We start from the raw sequence: 21271 nt of genomic DNA on the forward strand, positions 1-21271 counted from the left end.
TGGCTTCACCTTGGGGGTGCCCAGGAGTGGACATCTCACAGGAAAGCCAGGAAGGGTTCCACAGCGGTATGAGTGCAGTGCCGGGACGCCCTGTTGCTGAGGCAGCCGTGCGCTTTACAAGTACAACTACATTTACATTTACATCAGTCGTGGCCGGCATGACTCGCGGGCTGGTGGAGGGGTCACATGGGTTTGCAGGAGGGTGGTGTTTATACATTTTTTTTTAACTTACCTTTCCAGGTCCCGAGCTGCCTCAGCTTCGGGCCGGGTCCAACATTTTCCTGTTGCTCTCCTGAACAGAAAGCAGCCACAGGCGGCCTCCCTCTCCTCAGCCAATCACAATGCTGCAATGGCAGGGTTGTGTTTGGTGGGGACGGCGCCCAGCCGGGGGCTTTTGGGAGGCCATTTTCTCTATGTAGGCTGAATGCAGCCTACATAGAGAAAAGGCAGAGTGCGCAAGACTGGTTTGGTCAGCCCCAGAGGGCCGACCAAACAGTCGGGGCCCACAGCATTGGGCAAGCCACTCTTCCCCGAACCGGCCACCCGCCGTTGCCCAACCAGGCATACCCTTCTGCTTTCGCGCAGTGCAAGAAGCAGAAACATAAAATGGTATTTAAAATAATATTTTATGTTTCTGCTTCTCGCACTGCGAGCAAGAACTGGGGCAATGCCCCACCGCCCTAATGGAGGAGCCGACCCTAGTGGACATGCATGCAGAACCGCACTTCCAGGAGCCTTCTCTTTTATTCAAGCTTTAACTTTTCTGCTACATTTCAACCTTCCCCTATCTTTTAGGAAAGACAGAGAGACGGAAGGAGTAGGAATAATTCACAAACAGCTTGTTTTGTCAAGTCCACAGTCACTCAAAAGCTTTAACGGGCAATTGCAGCAATCATGAAATACCCGGAAAACGTTCAGAAATACTTTATTAATCATATATGGTTTCTAATGCTCTGCTTGTACCACCTTCATTTGTTCTACCTTCAGCACTTGAAAAACAAAGTAGCAAGGGGGCCCAATATCTGATAAAAATGTCTCTTACTGAAAATGCACATCTTAGGGCAGTGTGAAGCCACATGCGCGTCTCTGAAATAGCGGTTACTGTGGGGCAGTTTATTCCAGTTTGAAATATTCTCCACCGGTAACACCAATATCAAGCTGTATGCCTGCCACGGAAGCACCTTCATATTCACACAGTGGTACTGCTTGTTGACCAAGTGCCGGAAGGCAGAGGGCCTTCCGGCACTGGATAAAGAGTGCACTAGAAAACTGCACTTTCTTAATAGATGAAGAGTGTGCAGAAAACTGGATATATATACCGTGGAGGGAAAGGGGTTTGGCTGTAGTAGAAACCACGTGCCAGATGTATTAAGCTAAATTATGATAAAAATTTAGCTGTGTGCAATGCAGGAAAGAAAAAACCTACTTGCAAAATAAGGAATCGCAAATTTAGCGATTCCCTATTTTGCACAAGCATTTAGGGAATTGCAGTTTGCGATTCCCTAAATGCTATTCTTGTAGCCATCACAAATTGCGATATTGCTGTAAGGAATCGCCAATTACTACCAACTTCATGTAGGTGTTAATTTGTGATTGCCTTGAAAAATGCACTTTTTAGCATTTTTCAAAGTGCCATGTGGCACACATATATACCCTTAAGGCATGTATGTGCACCTCATGTGTACACATGCACATTTCAGGGATGCAACAGGGTGTCCTTCAGGAACCCTTGCACACTTGAAATAGCGTGCACAATTTGTGAGTACCTATTGAATACTCGCAAATTGTGCATGCACTTCCCATTCATTCCTATGGTCCACCCACTACATTTGCCTGACGCACTGCCTCTGGCCCTCCTGTCCTGATGATGATCCTAAGCACCATGGATCGAAACGCCGTCGACTTCCCAGCGAACTCCTAGGCGCCCTTTACTTAGTGGTTGTCATAAAATGATATATGCAAAACTGAATTGTGTGAATACTAAATTGTTTTTACGCACTGTATATATTTACTCACTTTTCACTTTGCGCCGACCACGCTGCTTTTCGCTGTCACTTGCGTCGCCGTAGTGTCACCCACTTTGCACTCGTGCACCTTGTACAATATTGGGCTATCATTGGTTATTTATTAATTGCAGTGCTGACACTAACTGTAATTGATACTGCCCTACGGAATTTTTTCTAATGTTGATATAAATGATGCTTTGAGCACATATGAAATTCATATTGAGTCTCCTAGTTTCTGTTTGGATAATACTATACGGATATCCTTTTTAATTGTCCAGAAATTATACCAGGTGGGATATTGTTTCTTATACACATCCTTCATATATCAAGCATTTGCAACGCAATAGGTCTCACATTTGAGAAAGATTGGGCTGTTGGAATTGTAAAGGACGATACCTTTTATATATGTATTGGTTTTCAAAACAGATTTAAAAAAAAGGGCTTAAACTTTCACACATGCGAGACCTATTGCATTGCAAATGCTTGTTCTAACTGGAGGCACTAGAATGTATACATATTTAGACTTAGCTGCTGTTTTTTAAAGTATAACATAAAGCAGTAAAATGCAATAAGAGGACATTGAGGTGCATCTAAAAATCTATTGCTCAGCATACATATGTCAACAGGTGCTTTACAATTCAAAATAGATCGGCGTAGATTAATCTGCCGCGCAGTTACCTGATAGGCCCATGGGTATCAGGCACAGGGTGCAAAGGTAGCACAACCATCTTTTCAGTGGCAGACATGTTGGACTTCTTCAGGATAATGACAGAAGGAATTACTGGTTCTGAGAACAAAAATAAGAAACACAAATTACAAAACAGCCATTGGCAGTGCAAGCTGACATTATAATCTTCGGGCCCGATTAACAAAGAACCCCTGCAGGGGTGGTGGAGGCTCCGCAGTCATGGCGGGATATCTGCACTTGTGGCGGAGACTCCGCAGTCATGGCGGGAGATCTAACTTGTGGCGGAGACTCCGCAGTCATGGCGGGAGATCTAACTTGTGGCGGAGACTCCGCAGTCATGGCGGGATATCTGCACTTGTGGTGGAGACTCCGCAGTCATGGTGACAGTGGTGGCAGGCACAGGTAAGGGCAGTGGAAGTTGACAGATGGAATAGGGGAAATGAAATAAAAAATAATAATTAACCCACCTTACCTTGTGCTCGCTGCATCGCCGCGGTAAATGATTTTAATCATTTTACCTATCCCACCGCCTATCAACTCACCCCACCCCACCACTCTTACCTATGCCAGCTGCCACAGCATGGTCGGATCTCTGCACTTGTAGCGGGATCACTGTACCACAGTTCCTCATTGTCAAGAGATCCCACCACAAGTTCGGAGATCACGCCACAACTGTGAAGCCTTGGCCATGACTGCAAAGCCTCGGCAACAACTGCACAGCCTCCGCCACCACAGTGCAAGCTCTTTGATAATCTGGCTCTTCAAATTTTGAAGTGCCACTGCTTTCACACAAAAAAATTTAAGGTGCACCAAAATCACACAGGCACAACCCTCCTTCTCAACTCACACAGGCATATTGGTCATGCTCCACTCACATGGGCACCGTGTTCATGCTGCACGCACACAATCACACACTGCACTAGCACGTTTGCACCACTTATCTTTACATCCCTACCACACTTGCCCACGAGTTACAAAGCACGCAAAACACCACACACAATTGCATGAGCCCACTGGCACTCTCACACCTGATAAAACACCCTCACATTCCCTTGCAACTATCCCTAGACACTAACATAACTACCTATGGACAAGCACCACACATATAGCTGTACAACACTCCAAATAGCCCCACAATGCACTCTAGACAACTATATATACATTCGCATTTCCCACAAACCAAACAACCCTAATACAGCCTTAGAACAAACTAGGCATTCTCAGCTAGTTCGAGGCATACTCACATTAACACCGATTGATTCTCATGTGCATCCACTCAAATTCTGAAATCCTCCCAACATGATGCCCTTACAGTGCTCCACTGTCTCACAAAGTCTCTACACACCCCTTTATAGTGCCACTGAAGCACTTTCACATGTATTATTAGAACAATACACTGTTATGTTACTCTTTGACACCCTCACAATACCCCGAAGCCACACTTACAATTTCCTCCAAGCATAAAACACGCCAACTGTAGCAGTGTCCACACCGCTACACATCAACACAGCAGCATCATTCGCCATCCAGACACCTTCACAGTGCCCAACAACGCTCTCAAAATGCACAAAAAGATCATCAAAATACCCTTAAATACAATAATAATGTCAAAAAACTCATCAAGTGCATGTTGGCACCCAACTCCCTCTTGACACTAAAAGAAACAACAACAAACCTCACAATGCTACAACTAGCCACACAACACGCCGTACACATTCACCCCAAACAAATTCACCATGTCGACAGTCACCATTAGAACAATCAAAGGAAACGCATAGATAGCCCGGGTACCCATTTTTTCCCCAGAACAATTTTATTGGTTTTAATTTGGTACAACAAGGAAAGGTACAGTGCATGTCAATAGGAGGGAATGTGCTGGGTCACCTCTGATAAGCCACCCAGAGCACAACAAAGAGCAATCAAAGGGAATAAAGGTAGCCCTATAATAGCTGGCTTGCTATTAAGGTGACCAAGGAAGGGGGCAGTAGGTTGTGGAAGAGGAGGAGAACCCAGGGTAATCAAGGTAATCAACAGAAAGGCGTAAAAATGTGTTCACAAGGATTTGTACCCTATGGATGAAGTGTGCATCGCAGCTAGCCAGGGGCATTTAAGATTCTGCATTGGTAGTTGGGGGAGGGGGTCAAGGGTCACATACCCTGTCTGTTCAGGAGAGGGTAGGGAAGGGAGTTATCTCACTTCAAACCCACATAGGGCATTGCCCCTGGGATGATCTGTCTGGGGGATGGGGAGAATTCAACCTCCTTATAGTGTTGGGTTAGGAGGAAGAGAAGCCACCGACCCCGAATCCGTGAACCTGGACAGCAGGTTATGCCATGTAGAGGCTATGGGCAGGGGCAGAGGCCCCTGGCATCCTCTCTATGGAGTGCGGTCACCACAGCCCCAGCCAATTGTAGCGCAACTGACCTTTTGGTAGGTTCAGCACTATTCCATTTTATGGTTATGGTCCTCTTTGCTAGTATAATGGCTAAATCAACAAACCGGCCTCCTGTCTTGTATTTTTGGACTATCGCTAGATATCCAAGATGCTGGCTTACCAAGTATACAACTAGACTCGACCTGTGGCCTCTGAGAAATGTTCCGGTTAACCTTGTCCAGGAGAGGAGAAGGCGGGATAGTGTAATAACCCATGTTGGAGATCTGCCGTTGCAGACTACCAGCAGGCGCAGGTATCGGAGGCATCAGGGAAAATACGGTGGATGTGCTGAGGTAAGAGATACACTTTGTGTAATACATAAAACTGTATCAGCTGTAGGCAAGTGTTGGCTAAGACTTTATATGGGGATTCTAAAGCCCCTGCCCGTCCTGTAAAAGGCCCTGCCCAACTCTGGCATGACGGTGGTCGAAAACATGCCTTTTACAATTGCAGCTTTTGCTGCGGGCTGTAAAGGGTCGCACCACAAGCCACATTTGAAAAAGGCATGTTTTGAAACATCCATGCACCGAGTACCAGACACCTTGTAGTGCCCCTTAGCTGATGCCCACATGGGATGGTGGCCCTGCTAGGGACCCCCAAAGTCTTATTCCCGCTGGATTTACATGGACTGCCATGAAAAGGCAGAGGGAAAAGGGACATTGTAATCCCTAAGGATGTGCCTACACAGGCACTGCCCCCATTGTAGGGATTACACTCCGACCGACACTCCGACGGGCCCCTTAAGCCTGTCAGAACCAGCAGTGCTCGGCCCACTGCCTTTTGACCTACGGACTGCATCATCATACGAAGGTCGGCCCGTAACCTCTGATGTTGGACAGACCACCACCGACTGCATTTCGGTGGCGATCAGCTTGACATAATTGGGCCCACTGTCTTCTAGGTCTCGCAAAGATGATATAAAGGGACATATATTTGAGTGACTATTGTAAGGTACCAGTGCCCGAAGTGTGCGGGGAGTCAATCAGAGTATTCGTATTTGGCTCAGTGATAGCCACTCAAGTAAGGGGGGTAAAGGGGTCCAATGCTCCTGTATCCGCTAGCCAGTGCCCAGTGTGCAGGCAAGTCATTGCAATTGGTCGGCCAGGAAGTCTAGCTCAAACCTCAGAGCTCTCAGGCCCCCTGAAGCCGGAGGGAGCTGTAGTTTCGATAAAGATACTCTACGGTGACAATTGTGCCCAATAATGTCCCCCCTTTAGTTTATCCAACTCTTTGAAGACTAGTTGGTGAGGGATTACTTGTAGGGTAGTGAAGTAATAGAACTTTATTTATATGAAGCACAGCCATCTTTGTGAGGGCTGTTTGCCCCTTCATTGATAGTGGGAAGGATTTTCAAAAAGTAACGACCTCAGAGGGAAGAGATAGCAGCGGTGTGGAGCCTGAGCTCAGAATGGTATATCCTAGTGCCCAAATATCGGAAAGACCTCGCCTTCAATCACTGGGCCCTGCTCCATATATGATGTTAAGAACGAACATATTTGAAAAAAAAATTCGTTTTACACTAATATCATCCAAAACATACAAAACTAACCACTGAACCGATTTTTCACCAAATTTGTCACAAAGCTTGGTTATGGTCCAGAAAGGGACCTTTTGTGATCTGGTGTAAATTCATTGTGTTTTTTGAGTTATTAAAGAAAAAAACAAATTTGTAAATCTCAGGACGCGGATCCGCCACAGATCTAACATATTTCAAGTAGAGATCTAATTGTCTGCCAACACTTTTTGAGTCCCAAAAAAGAGTTACAAAAAGAATAAGGGGCAGGGTAGGAAAATCCCGACCCCTTAGACCTGGAGGTGGAGTCCGCCAATGACCCCATTGGGGCCAAAAGTATTTGTTTTAAGATTTTCCTGTGAAAATCAGGTGCATTAACAAATCTTGTTTTTTTTTTTTAAAAAAAGCGCTCTACTGTGCTAGTTTCTAGTTAAGCCCTGTGGGCTAGGTCTCGGGGGGTATATAAAAATACATATTTTAAGGAGGGGGCACATGAGTCCCCTCCTCCCCATGGTGGATATTTGCCCCATAAACCGCCACCTCCCCGGGGCCAGGCCAATGCTAAATGAAGGGGATGGGGCCACGTGGCCCACCTCAGTAGGATGTTTACTCCCCGGGGACCACCACCTCCCTAAGGTAAGGCCAATAAAATCAAAATCAAAGGGGTGGCTGCATAGAAGCTACTCCTGGACCATTCAGGTCCAGGGGGACCACCACCTCCCAGGGGCAGGCCCTGTAACAACAAGGGCCATGCCAAACCTCTCATTGAGCCGTTAATGGCCCTAAGGGATGCATCCTCAAGGCTCCCTACATCTGTAGTGGCCAACCTTGGGACATAGCTGCTTGCTTTCACTTGGCAAGAGCTTTGACAGCTCCCACTAAGCGAGGGTAAACAGTATGTTCGCTTCCAACGGGCGGAATCAGGAAAACTGCTCCCGCCCATAGGGAGCAGACTTTTAATCTGTTTACCTGCTGGCTGTCAAGCTGGCAGGAAAATAGATGAAAGAATTGCTCCCTTACACAGAAAGCAGTATTTGTTGCTGCTCCCAGTGTGTGGGAGCAATGCCAGCTTCCGATGGAGGAGGGTACCCGGCAGGGACCTCTGAGACATTTAGGATCCCCCCGCAGTCCCCAACAGAGCATACTGGGTGCCCTGGATAGGGTCAGAGCACCCAGCAACAAGTGGCTGGGCCCAGGGGGATGGGGTGCCCGTGGCAACAAATTGGCCCAGGGAGGAGGGCCGCATGGCCCCACTTTCCCTTCCAGTAATTGGTTGGGCCTCATGGTGGGGTCCCGGGCCCAAAATCGGCCCGGTGAGGGGGCTTGCACGCCCCCGCCCATTAATTATGGGCAGGACCGCATGGGATGGGTTCCCTGGGCCAGAAATTGGCCCGGGTTGCAGGGTCGCTTGGTGCACCTCCCTTTTTTAAAGGAGAAACATTTGTAACTTTTTGGGCTTGATAAAGGCAAAGGAAGTGTGTTTTCTCTGCAATTCTAATTGAAAAACAATCTAAAATCCTTGCTGGAGGTGAATGCATTGTTGATCTATCGAAGGGCAATCTGCAGTGACTGTGACAAGTGGGTTCTTTCTTGTCGTCTCCTGGTGAGAGCAGAGTGCGGGGTTCTCTTTTGTTAAATTACTATGAGTATGCAAATGCACGAAATTACTTGCACGCTCCGCCCATTTGGTCTCACCCCTATCCACATTAGTAGTAGGCAAAGGCCTTTCTACTTTTTTCCATGATGATTGGCCAGCTTTCCAACAGGCCCCCCAAGTGCTTTTCCCGATGACTTTGGTGACACATTCTCTATGCAGAGGAATATGAGGACAAACAAAGAAGCACTTACTTCAAATAGCTAAGAAGAAGTACATCTCCTCTATAGAAGGATTCATTTTATCACAGATTTCTTGAAAAAGATGCTTGAGGAACAATCACATTGCAGAAATTAAATGCATTAAAGGTCACTGGAGACATTTCGTCCTGGTCTATTGCACAGCTGTAGTTTAGAATATGCACCAGACCTTTACCCAACAAGTTAGCACTTACTAATTAACTAGCAGAAAGTACTGCAGTTAGGGAGACATTTTGTGCAAAACTGTGGACTCTTGTTGGATAAAAGGACAGGTAAATTTCTGTTCTGGCTACGTCCCTCACATAGCTAATGACACACCCACACAGCCAATTAAGCACCCACTCACACATCCATTAAGCCAGTCCCACACCCACTCACAGACCCGAACAGCCACTCACTGACCTATAGAGCCACTTAAACACCCACTCACAAAGGTTACAGGTTACAGTTAGAAAATACATTTGAAAAAAATGTAAAAATTCACACAAATGCTAAAAGTCTCAGGGAAGTTATAGTTAGGAAATAACAATAAAAAAAGAGTAGAAGTTCACTGCAAACACCAAAGGTTACATGGACATTACAAATTTTACAAACAAACCACAGAAATTCAGCAGTTATAGTTACCTGAGCTAACTATAACTTACACCCCGCAATGCACTGCTTATGACCTCACATATTACATCACTCTTGACATGGTCAGTGACATCACTGATACCATCTCATATGATAGCACTGATGACATCATCCAGTGGGTATAAGTGTGTTTAGTAAACATTTCTGAGATTGAAAGATATTATATATACTATGCTACTGCTACTATTCTTTCTGAACTACTGAGTGATACTATTTCTAACATATGTCATCTGAATGGCTGTGTGACAGTCTGTATCAGTGGGTGAGTGGGTGTGTGCGTAGCAGTATGTAGTGGAAATAAAAAAAAGTATTATATTATATATATATATATATATAATCTACTGGCAATAGGTAGCTTGTAGATATATTTAGGACCATTTTTTCCATAGATGAAGGTTTTTTGTTTGGCTGCTAAATTTGATGCCATTTAATGAATGTTCAAGTGATTTCATGAAAAACAGGCCTACTTCACATAGTTGTGCATGGAAAGGTTTGGGACGATCCGTCAAGCCGATGAAAAGGTGGGGCAGCAGACACCCCATGCAATGTCTATGGGGTTTTGTAGTTTTTAGACATGGCTACTGCCTGAACCGCTGAACGGAATTACACTAAATTTAGCAGAAAGCTAGATGTTGGTCTAGAAAGGGACCTTTTTGTAATTTAGTGTAAATCTGTTCAGTAGTTTCGGAGCTGTTAAAGAAAGAAATTCATAGATTTCTAGGGATGCGATTCCTCAGCAGATCCGCGGTTACCTGCGGAGCCAAAGCCCGATTTGGGAAAAAACTCCCACGCATACCCCCAACATGCACAGCCTAAGCCTGTATGCAGGGTGGGGTTATGTGCATGCGCGGGGGAGTTGCTCACAAGGCTTGGCCGCAGACCAGGCCCTGTTGCCAACTCTTGCTACATATGGCCAAAGGACATGTGCAGTGGTGGTTGTATTAATGTACGGTAATTATATATTGATTTGAGTTAGGTTCTCCACAGGAAAAGTGTCTTTTGTGTTATTATTAACGTTGGCACCATTTAACTAATCTCCAAGAAACTTTCCAAAAAGTTGCAACTTGTTGACTAGTTTGTGCATGGAAAATTTAGGGTGATCAGTCCATCGAAGGCCAAGAACAAAGGAGGGTCCCAAGACTCAAAATCTACATTCATTTTCCAAAGACTGCTTTATGCAGGGATACTGCAAACTCTGCAGAATGGAATTACACCTAATTTTCAGGTAGCTTTATTTTGGTCCGCAAATTGTGCTTTTAGTGATTTGGTGTAAATCCATTCAGTAGTTTTTGAGAAGTTAAGATAAAAAAATAATTGTATAGTTGGACTGCTCGGTATGCAGGAGTCTCAAGGGACTCTTGTGGGAGCACCAGTTTAAAAATAGATCATCCTGATTGGTCCACAAAGCTTTATTTCCCTTGGGCCATCTCGCTCCCACACGAGTGAGCTCTCGGATCGGCTGCCAGCAACAGTACAAAATTGTTGCTGGCAGCCGTTACTGGACTCGGATAATTAGTACACTGTTATGAACATGTTTTAATAAATATATATAAGTGGGAGGGAATGGATACCTTGGCACCCTACTACCCATGGAGCCTAATACAAAAAGAAATCAGCAAACAATGCAGCGATACTGCAGTGCTCCCGCAGAATTGAGGGAAAAAAGGCATCAAGGCCTCATTTACAAAGTTTATGTCGTGGGGAGCCCACAGCACTCCCCAAGCCATTCAAGGGCCTGGGAGACCACCCCCTGGGCCGTAATGATGAACAAAGGGGTGCAGGACAGTGTGCCCCCTCTCCCTGAGCCTCCAGAGGTCATTGGGAGCCCACCACCAGGGCCAAAATTAGTTTATATGGGAGGGGGACAGCACAGCTCCCTGCCTCGAGCCTCCAGAGGCGACCCCTATGCCAAAATAAATTTTACCATGCGCTCCCCTACCCGAGCAGCCAACCTCCAAAATTTTACAAAATGTGGAAGGGAACCCACAGCTTCGGTGAGTATACATACAAAGCAGTAGAAGTGGTTAACTGTGAAACTAATTAACAGTGGGTTGTTAAAATTATTAACAAGTAAACTGTGCTATTTGATATCAAGACTCCCTATTACCAATGGTGTCAAGAAGGGCAATGGAGCCAAGAGGCTACCTCTCATAACGTATATGGAAAAGATAGTCCAGTAAACAAATTTAGTCCAATCAGTAAGGGTCACAAAGAGTTAAATCCAATTCTTGTTTATTGTATGTAACCTGAGTTCTTCAATGACAAAGTGACATCAACAGGCAAAGCCAACATGTTTCTGAAGAGACTTCTTCAAGGCTGAGAAATTGTAAAATACAATAAAAAATAGACAACATCTTCTTCCTTTTATATTCAAAATATAGGTCAGTTGGCAGGAACTCACATACTTAGTGAGTGTATTTGAGCAAAGAATGAAAAAGTCCCAATTTCCTTAGAGAATACCAGTAGGAATGACACCCTAATACGCTTCAGTCAGTAGTCACTTATCTAGACACTGTGAACGTGTTTGACTAGCTTGACTGGACATTCACATTGGAGATACTCTGTAGAGTGAGGAACTATTTTCTGTCACTTATTAAACTATTATTTACAGGTCTCAAGGAGAGAGTTTGTGTTACACCCCCATGTGGGCACAACATACGCTGCAAAGTGCTGCCTTGGATTTTAATATAAGCCTCACATGTTCCATCTCTCGAATTTTGAACTTTGGGACACTTTCCCTTTAAACAGAGGCTCTGATGAACCGACACGTCAGCACAGGTAATTCTGTTACACAGATTAAGAAGGGGCGGAGTAGCTGGCTGGGTTAATCACCTTTTCCAACGGCTGCGGGACGCTAACAGACACGTCGAACGTGGCGCCCGCAGGTTGATGTTACCGTTCGTCTTCAGGCATTCTCGGTAAGCGAGCAGCGCCCTCCTTGTAGTTTGCCTTGTAATAGCGCATTTACAATCAAACCATCCCGATATTTGTGAGTAACTACAGGTTGGTTATATTTTCGCCTGCAGTATCGAAGACATTGCCAAGGGACGCTAGCAGATATCCTGAAGGCGGCTCCCCCGTTTATATATTATCAATGATCTTTTTTTATATATTTGGCAAGTTCTGCCGCTTTTACCTGCGAGATTGCATTGGCATCTTAAACCACTTCCGTATTCGCGAACAGGCCCCCCCTTGAATTTGCCCTGTAACAGCGCATTTGCAACCAAATCATCCCGATATCTGTGAGTAACTGCAGGTTTGTTTTATTTTCGCCTGCAGTATCGAAGACATTACCAAGGGACGCTAGCGGATACCCTGAATGCGGCTCCCTCATTTCTACATTATCATTTATCTTTTTGGATATATTTGGTAAGTTTCGCCGCTTTATCCTGCGAATTTGCATTGGCAACTCAAACTACTTCCGTATCCGCTGATAATTATCGTCCGGCTTTTTATTCTTAGTACCGAAGACTGACGGAGGCTTCTTCGTGTACCCAGGCATAATTTTCCATTTTACTCTACACTCGGTAAGAATTTGATATCTGCAGCCCGTAATAGTTCTACAAATTTGTAGCACTCGTACATAGAAGGACTTTTAACGTTCCTATTCATTTTCCTTCTTAGCATTTAGGCTTGATGGTTGTTTATAAAGGTAAGCACCTGAGTTATTTTGCCATTTACAAGACTGGGAGCAGGTCTTTCTTTGGGGTTCCTTTATCGGTTGGAATCACGACTGCGTCTACTACCTTGGTAAGAAAAATATGTCCAACATTCATCGGCGCTATACATGTATCAGATAGTATAGATACGAAGTAAATTTGGTTTCTAGGGTACAATATAGCCATCTAATTTTTAATTCTTGTACTTAGAAATTATAATCTGATGCACATTCAGACTTTTAGTAGGACAAATCAAAAATCATATGTATAAAGGAAACCCCTAGATGTGGAGACATTACGGTAAAACAAATGTGTATAGAAACTCTTTAGAATATGGAGGTACCTCTTTTTCCATTGCATATGTGTTGTTTAATTTTAGTATCAGTTTGAAAACAACAATTGATACAAAAAGCAATACCATACCTGCTTTTACTATATCCAGCACCAATCCATAGACATAGGATCTGGAACTGTTATGTATCTACAATAGCTATGTTCTTACCACCCTAGATTACAAGTTTCATCGAGTGAGATGTGACTCCACCTAGACGATAAGAAAACAAAGAGACTATATTTCTATCTGGCCTTGATACATAGATAAGGAATACACAGCGAACGCTCATCCCGTGTTCTCTCTGGTCAGGTATGAATGTAACTGAATGAGCATGCTCATGGTTTTTCAATCTTTGATTGTGAGCAATACGAGTCCATTGTACTAGGTTCACTTAATGGGGGGTAATAATTCACATGTTGAACTATCCTATCTAGACCTTCCCTCCCAATAAACACTATACCACTGCTCAAATATAAAATAATTAGTCTGTATCTTGTGTAGCTATATTGTTTAGCTACATAAGGAGGGAGGCATTGATATGTAAGCACAGTTATAAGCATAGTTATATGCACATGTATTAATGCAATTATGATAGGAGTGTGAGATACTCCTTTGTATGTTTTTAATTTATTTTACATATCTTTTTCAGATTTTAATGTGGCTCCTGAGGAAGGCGTTCTCGTTAAAACGCCGAAACGCGCGTCGATGACTATATTTGTCCGCCACTGTTTTATGAACTTTTGTGTAATTGTGTTATAAATATTTTATTTGTACTTGATTAATTGTTCACTTAAGTAATTGGTGTTTATGTTTTTGAATTAAAATGCTTTTATTATGAGTATGTATACTTAAAAATAAATACAATCTTGTGCTTTTAATTGGTTGGTGTGCTTTCCATATGTTATCTCTCCCTGGTTATATTATCCAACTTCCTGTTTTTTTCTCACATTGAGAGTTTGTGTTAATACATTTAACTCCACACTATTTGATATTGAAGAGGCACACATCAGGACTGCCACCTCTCTTCCCTAATAATTGTCCTTGCCATTGAACGTCTAGCCTGTTTTATCAGGGAGTTGCACTCTCACTATGGTCGCTACCTTGGTATCATATCCTTAATAATCTCCTTATACATGGTTGATGTGATACTGTACATTCAATGCCAAGAGGTTAATCTCTCCCACATTATTCAATATAATCCTCAATGGGGAATTCTCAGGGAGGGAGATAAACTGGACAAAATTCGAGGGGTTTTGTTATCATCCTCATCATCAAAAGTGTTTAGTTTGAGTAAAGTTCCTCAAGCACAAAATGCACATACAATTAAAAAATTATCAGAGGCATACATTTTATACATTTTTAAAATTCTTAGGAATACATAAGTCATAACAGCTTAAAATATGATTACTGCGACAATAGATACGATATGTGCAAAATGAAAGCTAAGACCAGAATTACTATCTAGTAGACAATACAACATAATATATATATTTGTCTGCACTTTAAAGATATTCATTTAAAAATCCTGCCCTGCTTTCTTCCTAGTTTGCCATCTCTGTGCAATAATCTTCTCAAGCAGAATACAACGATTTCTGACAAGTCTGTCTGAATGATTTGTAATGCCTCCAGGTATGACAAAAGGTTCAAATTGACACAGAACGGTCAAATCTACCCTTTTCGGGTAATTTGATAGGCAGCCCCCCAAAATGAACATGAGGGACTGAATCACAAGTCTGGCTATCACATATAGTGCAAACTGTTTTGATAATATTATTGTTCAAAACTTCAAGTATAAGGACTTTGCTTTATGCAGCATAATACAGTCAAGAAACACTTTAAAAACAGAAACTGGTTTGAACAATGAAAACTTATCAGTCAAGATGCCCTTATATAATATGGGATTCTGACAACATATGATTTGATCCCAATAGACCCTCTTGAGTATCTCTTTATTACGCCAGCTTCAATAATTGTGGCTTTTCCCAAGAATGTGATACACACAAAATGCCAAACCAATTTTTCACATGTCTAAGCCACGGTAAAGAATCCAAACCCAATAGTCCTAATATTTCTTTCAGGCTCTTTCTGTGAATATATAACTCAGGACACACCCAAGAACGAATCCAGTACAGTAAGGACAACACATTGCCAATTGATCCACCCTCTTCAGCCCCAAATCATATTTTATGGGCAACAAAGGGATAGTCAATGGCATCCCGAAAAAGTGATCTAAGGAAGGATTTATTTCTGTCTTAGCCTTTTCCTTATAGCACCTCTAATGCTGGAGACGCAGGTCTAGAGAATGTTGTCTGATAGTTTTTTCAGGACAGAAGCACTTCTATGGGTAAAAGCCACCTTACTTTTTTCAATGTGGAGTACCCATGATAACCTGCTCTCCATTCTAATCCCTATGTGATCAAACCCATCCATTTTTTTTAAACCAGTGCCTTTAGTTGTAAGTTTCCCCTTATTTGTTTAATTGGGCTTGATGGTCATACATTTAGCTTTAAGCATATTTATTTCCAAACCCATGTTGTTATGGTAGGCCTGGAATCTGTCCATCAGCTTTTGTAGCCCTACAGGTTTGCGGGAAATATGCAAAGTTTCAACTGCGAATAATCGGGCTGGTATGGGGAATCCATCAAGTTTTGGAGCATCATGAATGCATTCCAGCATGAAGGTATTAACATCACTCAGGTAGAGAGAAAAGAGAGCAGCCGTCATGATGCACCCCTGTCAAACTCCCCTATTGACAGTCATGCGCTCTGTCAAATTCCCCCACCTCACCTGGGATTAGTTGCCTTCAAGGATTCTAACCAAAATGGTTATCAGTGACTCCAAAACCCCAATCTTCCTCAGATGATTGCAACGCTTGTATCTGGCCACCAGATTGAAAGCCACCCTTAGGTTCACAAAGGCAATGAATCATAAAAATCCTTAAATACCTTTATGTATTTTAAAGTTATCAATGCCAAACAAAAGGACAGGTTAATAGTACTGATTTTAGACCTGAAACCTGCTTTGATGTTCTGGAAGTATTCATTCTTCATCCATCCACCTTTAGAGTTCCATCAGAATTACTCTACAAAAATTTCTGGACATTATCTAAAAGGCTAAATGGCCTATATTTGCCTGGGGAGCCACTGTGCCCCTTCTTGAAAATGTGAATAATCATTATCCCCAGCCAGGATTCTGGTACAGTGGCTCCTGCAAGTATGGAATTAAAGAGTAGTTTAAAGTAGGAGCTCCAAACATTCGGTTCAGACCTAAAAAGATCAACAGGTCTTGACACAGTCGCTGACTTTATAGTCTAAACTGTCTTCCGTGTTGTGTTAGTCATGAACACCAAGGTAGGCAAAGGATCACCAGGAGATAGAAGTGGGTCAGATAATTTTGGAACCTCAAATACTGAGTTTAAGGAAGATAAATGGTTAGCCCACTGGTTTGCTTGGATAAAATGATCTGCTGGTATCATCTCACCCTGCCTGCCATGAGTAAAGATGTACTAAAACCTAGCCATGTCTCTCTCTCTCTGGAAGCATCCTACAATTCTGTCCAGATTTGTTCGGCCCATTCCCGCTTCTATCTAATCGATCGGTCGGAAATTTTTCAGAGTAAGTCAGAAACAAGGGATCAAACAAAGGTTAAGAAAATCTGAATACCGTTTAAAGCCTTTCTGACCGACATCGTAATGAGGCCCTCAGTTTGCTATATTTTTGTGATTTGTAGTACCTTAGCTAGTTGTGGGGTTTATGAAGGTACAGGGTGGGAAGTAAATTAATTATGATTCATTAATAATCATTGTTAATTAATATCAATTATTTAATTGAACATTAATTATGTTAACTGTGTAATTCATTTTTTTGATACGTTAAGGGGCCGATTCCGATTTTGGTCGGAAGGACTGCGAACGATGGGCGGGGCCCTTCCGACCGAATCAGTCAGTCCCGACCGGATTCCGATCCGACCGAGCCATTCCGATGGGCTCGGTCAGAATGGAATCCGACTCAGATTTCCGGATGGCCTACGACGGGCTCGGAAATCCTTCAGTACTCCCCCGGTTGCTTCTTTACGACAGAGGGAGTACGATGGCAGTTTTTCACTGTCTTTTCGTGTCAGTCTGTCTGGCATGAAAAGGCAGTCGGAAACTGTCTTTGGGGGACCCCAGGAGGGCCCCCATTGTGCGAGGCCACCAAATGGCAGCCTGGGGGCACCTATGGTGCCCCTCTGTTGATCCTTGTACCCGGTGGCAGGCACCTTGGGGTGCCAGACACAGTGTGCAGGGTTGAACTGCACCCCTGCTTTTAACTATGCAGGCGAGCATACCATTCGGAATATATGCTTGTATTGTAAAGTATACGAATGCGACCGAACAGGGTTCGGTCGCATCGTACTAGCAGGGCTGTAACCGACAACAGAGGGTCGGTCAGTTACAGCTCCTGGCCGATGTCAGACGGACTTGGGTCCGTCTGACATTGGAATCGGCCCCTAAATGTTTGGTGCGTGTTGTGGCTTTTGAGGAGTATAGGTTGGGAAGTTTATTATAATTAATTAATTTTTAATTAATTTTACTTAATTGTTAAATATTTAAGCTAATTACTTTTTTAAAGTTATGTTTTAGGAGCGGGTTGTGGGTTTTGTAGGGGCAAAGGGTGGGAAGTAAATACATTTTAATTGATGAATACATATTTTTTAAATAATTATGCAACAGAAAATTAAATATACTAATTGTGCAGTACCTTTTCTTTTTAATTGTTAAGTTTTAGGTGCTGGTTGTTGGTTTTGTCTGGGTATAGGGGTTGCACTGACTGGAGTGAAAATAGTAAATTTTACCAGTCCGCATTACAAAACTATACCTACTGTTGCATAAACTGGAGTGGGAATAATACATTTTATACCTCCACAATCCAACACTTTCTCTACTGTTGCATTGACTGGAGAGGGAATAGTACATTTTACCCATCCACAATCAAACAATTTCTGTACTGTTGCACTGACTGGAGTGGGGATAGTAAATTTTACCCCTCCCCAATCCAAAACTTTCCCTACTTTTGCACTGACTGGAGTGGGAATAGTACATTTTACCCGTCCGCAAACAGACACTTCCCCTACTGTTGCAGTGACTTGAGTGGGAATAAAAAATGTTATCCGCAATTAAACATTTTCTATATTGTTATACTACGTGGAGTGGGAGGTTCACCTCTTTTGAGTTCAACATTTTTCCTACTGTTGTATCAACTCGAATGGGAATAGTATTAGTATTATTTGTAGAATTTTATAGTTTAGTTTATTTAAAATGAAATTATTACGTTTTTGCGTCTGTAAAAATAGAACATTTATCATTAAAAATATATGTATAATTTTGTATATTTTCAATACATTGATAATTTTCATATTTGCTTTTTTAATTGTAATAAAATTGGTATGTTTTAAAATTTGATTCTGTTATTGTGTGTGTGTATATATATATATATGTTTATTTTTAAATTATACAATTTAAATAAATATAATTTGGAAATATTAACTATTACTTCAATATGTTTTATCTATACTAATATAATAAAGAGAGCCCAAACCTTTGAGGCGGGTAATCTCAGGAACCACAGCACCAATCACAACACCCAATACAGCGTTGGAAAAGGCCAGCAAAGTAGTCCCTTGTGGGCGTGTCTGCGTTGTGCTGTGCGCGTGTGCTGGGGGCATGACAAACGCTGGGGGCATGTGGTAAGTTCCGCCCTTCATGCCATGTCTCATATTGAGTGCTAATGCCACCCTGCTCCCTTTAAATGCCCCAGCACCCCATAATCATAACACACCCTTACTCCTTAAAATATCCCAACACCCTTAAACACTAACCCATCTTAACCCTATAAATATACCATGTACCCCAAAACCCAAACCTATCCCTAAACCCTAAAAATACCCCTGTACCCCAAAACCCAAACCTAGCCCTGAACCCTATAAATAACCCTGTACCTCAAAACCCAAACCTACACCTGAACCCTAAAAATACCCCTGCACCCCAAAACCCAAACCTAACCCTGAAACCTAAAAATACCACTGTACCCCAAAACCCAAACCTACCCCTGAACCCTAAAATACCCCTGTGCCCCAAACCTAGCCCTGAACCCTTAAAATACCCCTGTACCCCAAAACCCAAACTTACCCCTGAACCCAAAAAATACCCCTGTACCCCAAAACCTAAACCTAGCCCTGAGCCTAAAAATAACCCTGTACCCCAAAACCCAAACATACTCCTGAACCCTAAAATACCCCTGTACCCCAAAACCCAAACCTAGCCCTGAACCCTAAAAATACCCCTATACCCCAAAACCCAAACCTAGCCCTGAACCCTTAAAATACCCCTGTACCCCAAAACCCAAACCTACCCCTGAACCCTAAAAATACCCCTATACCCCAAAACCCAAACCTAGCCCTGAACCCTAAAAATACCCCTGTACCCCAAAACCCATACCTATCCCTCAACCCTAAAACTACCCCTGCACCCCATTACCCAAAACTATATCTGAACCCTTAAAATACCCAAACACCCCAATACATATACCTCAGTACAACAAAACATATACTCTATACCCATACTTACCTTATCCAAACATTAAAAAAAACATGCTTTTACCATTCATCCCTTTACAATGAATTTAGTTGTAAATGTATGCGTGGTAAAAGCATATAAAATGTAATGCCATGCGTTATAATGGCATTGCGGAGTCATGGTACTTTCGTAATGAAAGTGTGCGGAGTGATGGTACGCGGAAAGAAAGTTGCGGAATAATGGGTGTTTACCCTCCCCTGGTAAGTACATTGGTGGCACGGCCACCCACATCTCCAGCAACATACTCATATTTTTTCACTACCCATTTGAAAAATGCACAGGTCTCTCTCACTGATGGCCAGCACCGACATACACTTTTAGACACACCTCCCGCCACAAGTTCTAGAATTGCGAACTTTAGAGCTGGGGAGCTACGTTCGATCTCGGCATCAGCTCAACATCCTGTGATTCCAGGCAAATCGCTTTGTCTCCCCGTGCCTACCACAAATGAATGTGTTCTTCTGTAATGTAAATTATGCTCATGCCATGTTGTCAAGTTCGCGCTATATAATATTGCAAGGAAAAATAAAGTAGGGAACTCGAGTTCACACACTACTGAACGCGCACTCTTAAGTGCATCAGCAGTGCACTGAGAATCAGAGCGTTTCACAGGCCTGTCACAGATAAGAAATGCTATCAAAACGAAATCCTACAAAACAATATACTACTGGCCAGCAGCAATTCATACCCGGACAACGTCGGGATGGGCTGCTAGTTTTATATATATGTAAATATATATATATATATATATATATATATATATATATATATATATATATATATATATATATATATATATATATATATTCACTGAAAAAACCATAGGTTTTAGCCCATATATAGTTAGGGATTAGCATTTACAAAACCTTAATTTACTCGCACAAAACCATAGAAATTCGCATATATAGTTAGATGCAATAACTATATATCGCGCACCCGCAACCCACTGCTGATGATGTCACATATTACATCATTCATGACATGGTCAGTGACATCACTGATGACATCACTGATGACATCTCAAATGACATCACTGATGACATCTCAAATGACAACATCCAGTGACTGTATGTTTCTGTAAAGTTAAAATATGTCTTACATATTGAAGAATGAGTGGATGTATAAGTGTTTGGATGAAGGATTTAGTAGGTGCATGACTGACTGTATGAGAGAATGATTAAATGTGTCTCACTGAGTGCATGGGTTAGTGACTAAACTGTCTTAATTTGTGCATCATTATTACTGTAGTTCTGTAAACTGCTGCATGTGTTGATCAGTAGCTATATGAGTAACTATATGGGTTATTGATTGGTTGCCCAAATATTTGTATGGGAGAGTGAGTGTGTGTGTGGGGGTGGCTGGGAGGTGTGTGACTCTGTGCATAGATGTGTGAGCAGTTGATTCAGTAGATGTATGGGTTCAAAAGTGCATGTGGAAACAGCTGTATGGGCGGTTGACTATCTGCATGAGTGCATTGGTGAGTAATGGGATTTCTCAGTGCTACATGTCAAAGTAAGTACATATGTAAAACACAGTA

The 21271-nt window shown here is 42.7% G+C and overlaps 1 protein-coding gene across 1 annotated transcript in view; it reads right to left on the bottom strand.

The window, feature by feature from the left end:
• The window catches only part of LOC147726124 (receptor-type tyrosine-protein phosphatase mu-like), a 1369719-nt gene that overhangs the window by 244187 nt on the left and 1104261 nt on the right, over positions 1 to 21271 (bottom strand). Inside the window, exon 15 of the mRNA XM_086960227.1 lies at positions 2685 to 2793. Coding sequence (XP_086816353.1) covers positions 2685 to 2793 — 109 coding nt within the window. The remainder of the gene's footprint in view (positions 1 to 2684; positions 2794 to 21271) is intronic.

Source organism: Lissotriton vulgaris, chromosome 3_1, assembly GCF_964263255.1.
Source record: "Lissotriton vulgaris chromosome 3_1, aLisVul1.2, whole genome shotgun sequence".
Classification (NCBI taxonomy): domain Eukaryota; kingdom Metazoa; phylum Chordata; class Amphibia; order Caudata; family Salamandridae; genus Lissotriton; species Lissotriton vulgaris.